The sequence below is a fragment of the Bison bison genome, unplaced genomic scaffold (assembly GCF_000754665.1).
Source record: "Bison bison bison isolate TAMUID 2011002044 unplaced genomic scaffold, Bison_UMD1.0 scf7180017864352, whole genome shotgun sequence".
In the NCBI taxonomy this organism is placed as follows: Eukaryota; Metazoa; Chordata; class Mammalia; order Artiodactyla; family Bovidae; genus Bison; species Bison bison.
Genome location: NW_011494924.1, coordinates 2,784,010 through 2,793,029, shown reverse-complemented (window position 1 = coordinate 2,793,029; position 9,020 = coordinate 2,784,010). Strand labels below are relative to the sequence as shown.

At 35.0% G+C, this 9,020-nt stretch overlaps 1 protein-coding gene across 1 annotated transcript in view; it reads right to left on the bottom strand.

Moving 5' to 3' along the window:
• The window catches only part of TRIM24 (tripartite motif containing 24), a 116,325-nt gene that overhangs the window by 42,301 nt on the left and 65,004 nt on the right, over positions 1-9,020 (bottom strand). Inside the window, exons 7-8 of the mRNA XM_010855018.1 lie at positions 5,727-5,843; positions 2,723-2,837 (exon numbers count right to left, since the gene is read on the bottom strand). Coding sequence (XP_010853320.1) covers positions 2,723-2,837; positions 5,727-5,843 — 232 coding nt within the window. The remainder of the gene's footprint in view (positions 1-2,722; positions 2,838-5,726; positions 5,844-9,020) is intronic.

Genomic DNA, 9,020 nt, shown 5'->3' with positions numbered 1-9,020 from the left:
ATTGAAGTAAAAATCATGTCTCCAGTGTCAGAGTCAGCCCCCTGATGCTACCTCATCTGTGCTGCCCAAGGTCTTGGGTTGGGTTTTACATATTCTGGGATTTAGGTTTCTGTTCATCCATCTTCCAGTATCCATAAAGGTACAAAACCATGGATTAGCTATCTTTGTGACCGTATGGACTACAGCCCACCAGGCTCCTCTGCCATGGGATTCTCCAGGCAGGAATACTGGAGTTGGGCTACTATGCCCTCCTCCAGGTGATGGTCTTGACTCAGGGATCAAACCCATGTCTCTTATGTCTCCTGCATTGGCAGGCGGGTTCTTTACCACTAGCGCCACCTGGGAAGCCCTTTAACAAAGCAAGTGACTATTAAATTCAATACTAAAAAATAAAATAGGTGTACCACCCAGCAATCGAGTAAAGCTACCAGATCACATGATTTACTCAAAGACATGATTTCTCCTTTCAGGCACTCTTATCCTGATTGCAGCTACTTTGTGCCAAGTCATGCCACATGGTAGACAACATTTATGCTTTGTATGTAGTAAGGAAAAAAAGGGGAAAGCATATAATTTTTGTCTATTGAAAACTGCCATGAACCAACTGATACAGTGACTAATGGAACGAATGCACTCTCAGGAAAGTCACAGAAAAGCAGACTACAGAATTTCTCCAAGGGAAGTACATAAGCAAGAACATAGGTCAGTCCAGAGTAGAAGAAAACCCCACTAAATGTGGGCTATTTTAAAGGTCTCTATCCCCAAGGTCTCCTTTACCTGGTACAGAAAGGAGGAGAAAACAGGACCTTCCACTGGCTCTAAGAAATGTTAAGTAAAATTGCTATACTCCAATATGGAATTATATTCTCAATAGAAAAAGTGAACCTACATCTTGGCCCTAGTTGGTTTCAAATTTGGAAAATACATACATGCTAAACTGAATTAAGAGGCTTCCCTGGTGGCTCAGATGGTAAAGAATTTGCCTGCAATGTGGAGGACCTGAGTTTGATCCCTGGGTCAGGAAGATCCCTTGGAGAAGGAAATGGCAACCCACTCCAGTATTCTTGCCTGGAAAATTCCATGGATGGAGGAGCCTGGTGGGCTACACAGTCCATAGGGTTGCAAAGAGTTAGACACAACTGAGTGACTCCAAACTGAATTAAGTCACTGCAGTGACTATTGATGGCTTTGTTGTGTCTAATCTTAAGTTCAGAGATGATTTGCTAGGCTCTTTCTGACCACACAAAACCCAGTGTTTCTTTGGAGACATTCTAGAAAGAATAGAAATTCTGTTGACTTTTAGAGATGTTGCAAATTGAGAATCAGAAGCCCAAATGTCTTTGTTTTCTATAGTAATAACTATTTGGCTGAATTTTTCAAGTTATTAGAAAACACTGATTACATTAATTTGCCTTAGAGGAGGATCCTATGAAGCAGGAGAAAGGGTATGAAGACTGACAAGAATACTTAAAAAGTGGTTGTAAAAATTATAAGTCAACATATAAAGTTGATTTAAAATAATACTGATGACCAGGTTCACTTTTAGAGATTTGAAGATGTGGTCATCTTGTGTTCTTTCCTGGATTTTTAAAAAAACAAGCAACCCTGATTTACAGTGAAATTTGGAAACAGCTATGGCAATATGTACACTATTCACTCCGAGAAAGCAAATCGATGTGACATCTGATTTTAAGTAGAGCTCTGACATCTTTTAAAATAGTTTAAATGCTTCTAGCTAAACAAACCAACAACCCCCCAATGCACCCTAGAACCTTGAAAAGACAGTTACTACAAATGGGGTTTGATTCCTCCCAGCTAGAAAACTTTTTCACTACGTATTTGTTTCTAAAAGGAGAGAGAATAATTTTGGTCTCAGCTTCCCGTATGTTTGAAAAACCACGGGAATGATCATGCTTTTCCAAGAGGAAGAGATCTTGCTGACAAAGACATTATAATTTTGTCAACTATAGATAAAGAGGTTGAACTAACATATTTCTATGAGCTTTCTTCCCCTTAAATCTTCAAACATTAGGATTCTTTTATTCTCAATTTGCTTCTCTACTCTTAAATTCCTTTTGTACCAATATATTAAAAGAATACCAAAATATCATGCAATTATTATTACATTAAGATACCATGTAGAAGTTGTAGCTTCATATTATTTGAGTCAAACATTAACTCTGGATCTTGACCTTTTATGTGTGTAAAAAAGCTGATTAAGACAGTAATATTTTTCTTACCTGCAGTGAGAAAAAACTATCCTAAGAGCCTTGAGCATCGCTCCCTGAGTATTGCTTTCACAATTAAGACCGTTGAGGGGAGGAGACACATCCTTTTATCTAATTTCTCCTAAGGTTAAATGTACATATTTTAGATTTAAATATAGCTTAGGGTAACTTACTGAAAAAGTTTGCTGCACTGCTTTGGGGACCCAAAGCTGTCAGTTCAATGAATCTCTAAAACAGTTCAACTTGTTTTAACATTTACTAAGCTCCTCCTTCAAGCAAAGCATTATGCTTTGTGCTCTGAAGTAAACAAGAAGGATTAAGACATTCCTAGTGTATTTTAAAGTCATAAATTGTCAGCTACAAGGTAGAGCCTAAAATATTACTGAATCATAAATGAAAACATTATATGAAAAAGGCTGTGATTCCAAATTCACAAATACATAAGAAAACACTTAACATAATCACCACATTCTGTCCCATTAACAGTAACTTACCTCAAGCTGATGCAGTAAAGCTTTACCTTTTTTATTTATTTCTACCATCAATGTAAATATGGCAACTTTTATATCCTGTTCCACCTGCTTCTGATTCTGATTTACTTCAATTATCCTGAAAATTAAACAAAAGGCGAAAATCTAAAATCTAAGGCATTGATTTTTTAATGTCTAAATTAGACCAGGAAGTTTTCAGCTCTTAAAAGCTTGCCTATTCCTAAGGGTCCTTCAGTTTAAATTGACTTTCTTAAAGATGAGAGAGCAAAAATATAATTCTTCCAAAAGACAGTCACTTTAGTTCAATCTTAAAAATGTATTAAACTATAAAAGAATGAACACATTTTAAGGAAATAATATTCAGAAAAATTATGACGACACCTAGAAAAATTCTCAGCCTATAAGGATGGACAAAAAAAGAATGACTTATAAACAAGATAAGGAAAATCATGACTCTGAGTTTTACTGTATTCACTGCAACTAAGAAGTAGAAAACCTTAAATGTGTCACAATTATCTTAGTCATCTGAACTGCTGCCCATTCATTATATCTGAATAAAAACCAAAAGACGATAATAATAGTTAACTACTTTTAATAACCCATTTGTCTTGAAATAAGCAGCCAAATAACTACTTTATGTCTTTACAAACCACAATATATATTTTTTCCTTTGATCAGAGAAAATGTTTTCTTGGAGATCAAGATGGATGAGAAAAAAAATACACAGCATCAAACCAGAATACCTTATAGAAGCAGATAAAAATGAGGCATCCACCATCAAACATTATGAGATAAATAAAAGGCTTCGTTTCTTCTGTCTGCTTCTCCCATAGTTATCTTCCAAAACTTAAGATCAAAGGGGCAGGGATTTTACTCTGTTGGAAATTCTTTTTTTTTTTTTTTAATTATAGCTGATTTACAATATTGTATCAGTTTCAGGTGCATGGTAAAGGGATTCAGTTACGCATACATATATATATTATTATTATCATCCAGATTAGTTTCCCTTATACATTATTACAAAATACTGAGTATAAGTTCCCTGGGCTATTTATTCCCTGCCATGTTGGCTATTTATTCCCTGCCATGTTGGAAATTCTTCAAGATAATTATTGAACATCAACATTGGCTGTCGGATCAAGGAAGTAAACAACCTCAAAAATAAACAAAAATCTCATGATGGTAGAACAGAATGAAAAAAGGGACAAGTAATGCCATGTTTGCACATGAATAAAAATGAATTAATAGTGAAGTCAGTCCAGTAAATTCAACCTTTTTATAATCAGGTAGGCTATAAAGATATTAATAATTAGCAGCTAATTCAAAGATTTTAAATTCTTACCATTCAAAAAATAAAATCCTTCCATATCATAATGTATTATTTTTTAAAAATAGCATAAACAACTCTTAAAAAAAGTAAAACAAATTTGGAAAATTCACACTGATTTTAAGATTTACTATAAAAATCTTTATAATATAAAGATTTACTATATTTACTATAAAAAGCTCTAGTCATGAAGCAAGTGTGGTATTAGCAAGAAAGAAAATGGAATGAAATGGAATGTCCAAAATAATCTCATACTTATATGGCCAAATGATTTTCTACCAAGGTGCCAACACAGTTTAACAGCAACAGGATAGTCTTTTTAACAACTGGAACAAGTGTTGGAATAAATGTATATCTTTTTTTTTTTTAAAGTAAACTTTGGCTCAGAACTCATACCATATACACAGTGAAAGAAAAAAGTCAAAAGGGTGAATTTCATCAAGGGTGGATAGTTTATATAAAATTAGTTATTTTACAATTGCTACTCTTTGTCATTAGATGGGAAAAACTATCCTTATCATTCCATAAATATTCATTACATATTTTCCATTATTCAAATGCAAAAATTTTAAACCCACCAGTTATGTCAATTTTGCCAAATACAGTACTTGATTGGAATATGGCAAAGAAAACAGTATTTGGTCAACTACAGTTTTTATATGAAAGAGAAAAGTAAAATGAAATGAGAGCTGATAACTTTTATTATCACAATGTATAATAATAAATAGATATAATAATAACACTACCAGGTTATCAAGAAAAGGTTAAATCATACTTAAAATCTCCTTTAAGAAAACCAGGTAAACCAAGGAATTTCTTGGAAAAAAGTACAAATGCCCCATCCTAGCCATGCTGCAAAATGATCAGAGTAACAGATTGTGACAACTGATCTTAAGGAAGATGAACTACAAGAGGCTGATATATCTTTTCCCTGTGAACAGCACTGAAAACTGCTGCAAGGCCTCTCTTATTCAGGCTCTCTCTTTTTTGATCTATTTAAGCAGTGACATGTTACTTCTGTGTGCACAACAACAAAGGAAAGGAGACATGGAGATTCACAGGTATTGTAAAATGTCAGTGTGGGTCCCAAATGGGATAAAAAGGGGTACCAGGCAAATTCCCTCTTCCCCACAGAGGTCAGTGGTTTGCTCCCCCAGTCACTGAACTGTAAGACATGGACAGCTGATGATTTGATCCCTTGGAGGACAAAAGTATAACAGGTAATATGTAGAAACTGTTTTAAGTATTCTACTTGTTAAAGAGTAAAAGGTATGTGAAACAGTTTAACAAGCCCTGTCTCCTGATGTTCTATGATATGTTCTTCCTTAAAATAGCAAGTATTTATCTAATTGTTAAAATATTTTACAGTTTTTATATCCTTGTATTTCTTGGGAAATTGGAAAACAGCAAATAATTAAAAATTATTATTAATACTTACCTGATAAATGAGCGGTTAATAATAATAACAGTTTTGAAATTTCATGGCTGAGAAGAATACTCTCAAACTTTCCAGAAATTCAGTTTCTGGACAAGTCTTATCAACTCTGTTATTAGACCCATCTGACAACTCACTTGGATGTACTTCACCATGAGTTGAGCAAACTGTCTGTTCTTAAAATTAATATACTTAATACATTGTATATAAAGATGATTTAAATAATAACACAAATATAAATTTACCTGTTTTGGATCTGATTTCCTGTGAATTTTATATATTTTGTTTTTTCCATCAGTTTGGTGATTAGTGTATCTATGATCACTTTCTGATTCTGAAAAGCTTCTTCTATAAATTGGTATCTGAAAAAAAAATAAGCAAATTATTTCACACAAATATGTCTGTCTAAAATGAGGAAAAGCCCCAAACAAATAATAGAAGACTAAGATAATGGGTATGCTTAGCTGCTCAGTCGTGTCTGACTCTTTGAAACCCCATGGACTGCAGCCTGCCAGGCTCCTCTGTCCATGGGATTCTCCAGGTAAGAATAATGGAGTGGGTTTCCATTTCCTTCTCCAGAGGATCTTCCTGACCCAGGGATCGAACCTGGGTCTCCCACATTGCAGGCAGATTCTTTGCCATCTGAGCCACCAGGGAAGCCCACTTGGATAAAGGATGTAAACAATAACTTAAAAAAAAAAAAACCAAATATATCCATAGAAGGTAGCTTTTCCCTTCATTATCCCTTAAGAAGGAGGGAGTCTTTATAGATATTACTAAATTAAAGGATTATTTTGATCCAACTTTTCACTATGACTATTTCATTAATTTCTGCATTGTATCTATCATATCCTTTTTGCTACTTACTTTGGGTTTAATTTACTGTTTTTTCTAACTTGAGATAAATGTTTAATACATTTATTTTTATCCTTAACATAGAATATATGCATTTAATGATAATTTCCTCTAATTATGGCTTTAGCAGTATACCTCAAGGATAATATTTTCATTATCATTCAGATAAAAATATTTTCTAATATCTATTGGAACTTCCTTGATGCGTTATTTAAATTGATTTCTAACTACTTGGGCTTCCCTGGTAACTCAGCTGGTAAAGAATCTGCCTGCAATTCAGGAGACCCTGGTTCGATTCCTGGATCAGGAAGATCTCTTGGAGAAGGGAAAGGCCACCCACTCCAGTATTCTGGCCTGGAGAACTCTAGATTCTCTGTTTCCTTATTAAGCCTGGAATGTTTTAATTTGGAACCTTTTATCCACTCATGTTTATTATAACTACAAATATATTTAGAGATCTACCAACCTATCAAAGTATTATTAAATCCCACTTGCTCTTTGTTCCTTTTTTCTTCTTGGTCTGAGTTTAGACTAATTATTAATTTCTCCACTTCCTCTGTTATCCTGATAATCATATTGATTTTTACTACTCTTTTAGTGACTACTTTCTGCATTAGAAAATGCATATTTTGACTTATCATCTAAGATTAATTTATATTTACTACCATCTTCCTAAACAATGCTAAGGACATGAACTCCATATCCTCCCCTAATACATCTGCTGTATGATAATATAACACACACCCGACACACACCAAGACATTACTGTTAAGTCAACAATTATTCTGATTTACTCATACTTATTTTAACTACTACTCTTTCCATCACTCATCACCTACTGTTTTTCTTCTTTTGTGAGTGTTTATTAGGGATATATTCTCTCAGTTTATTTTGTCTGAATATGTCTTTCTCACTAACTCTCATTTCTGAAGAATATGTTTACTGGGTATAGAATTTTAGTTTTATAGTTATTTTCTTGTTACACTTCAAAATATTACTTTATTTTTTAATTATCCTGCTGAGGAGTTATGAGGCTTCTTGAATATGAGCTAGATATCTGTGCATTACAAAGTGCTAAGCCATTATACTCTGCTCTCAAATGCTGCTTCCTTCCCATTCTCTCTCTCCTTCTTGGAGCCTAATTACACACTGTGTTACATCTTTTTGATCCATTTTACATCTTTATGTTTATCATGCTAATTTTGATGTTTTCTTAACTTTCTTCCAGTTCATGAATTCTCATTTACTGGTATGTCAAATCAACTCTTAAACCCTTTACTGAGTTAATCAGTTATTTTAATGTTAAGTTCTAGACATTGTTCACATTGCCTTGTATCATATTGCCTAACATATTTGGTTATTTCTAATTGTGTGCTGAACCCATTTTGCAAAACTCATTATTAAATAGATTTGAGGTTAGGGTGATGTCTTCTTCCAGGGAGGATTCATATTTTATTCTACCAGGTATCCTGAGGCACAAGCAGTATTATTTCAATTTAATCCAACTTTAGGTACTGGGAAGATTTGATTTTGCATTTTAGTTCTGGTGAGGAACTATTTACCAACTAGTTGATCTTTATCATAATAGTGTTGACTTTCAGGATCCCAGTGCAAGGCAAGGAGAAGCCTTTAACCCTTGTGACCGCAGAACTCCAATTCCTGTCTTTTAGCTTTGAGAACTTGTTAAAAGCACCTTTCAACCTCTAGGTAAATGCTTCAAAGGGGAAAAAAGCCTGTACCATTCTCTGTCCCCACTGCAACCCAATCCTGGTCTAGTAATTATTGTTGTTGTTTAGTCGCTAAGTTGGGACTGACTCTTTGTGACCCCATGAACAATAGTCTGCCAGGCTTCTCCTGTCCATGGGACTTCCAGGCAAGAGTACTGGAGTGCGTTAATAATTCTTTATTATCAACTCTAAAATGTCCATGGTTTCTATATTTTGTCCATGTTTTCTAGTTATTTTCACTGGTATAGTGAAAGTGAAAGTCACTTAGTCATGTCCAACTCTGAGACCCCATGGACGATACAGTCCATGGAATCCTCCAGGCCAGATACTGCAGTGGGTAGCCTTTGCCTTCTCCAGGGGATCTTCCCAACCCAGGGATCGAACCCAGGTCTCCCAAACTGCAGGCAGATTCTTTACCTGCTGAGCTACCAGGGAAGCCTGAGCTACACTGGTATGAGCTCACTGGTATGGTTGGTCCAAATTACCTGGTCTGGCACTACTGGAAGACTAGATTTTTTTACACCAATTGTATTTGTATCAGTGTATCATAATCTTACTGTTTAATTCAGTTGTTGCTAACTCAAATGCCAATGGAGGACAGATGTAAAAGTTACCTGTAGTAGGAACTATGATGAATTAGACAAGTATGACCATTTTAAAGAGGACTAAAGTCAATTCCAGTCAAACGCTGACATGAAAATATATGGCACCTAGGGCTACAACTGTTCACCTGACCTGCCTCTTGAGAAACCCGTATGCAGGTCAGGAAGCCACAGTTAGAACTGGACATGGAACAACAGACTGGTTCCAAATAGGAAAAGGAGTACGTCAAGGCTGTATATTGTCACCCTGCTTATTTAACTTGTATGCAGAGTACATCATGAGAAACGCTGGACTGGAAGAAACACAAGCTGGAATCAAGATTGCCGGGAGAAATATCAATAACCTCAGATACTG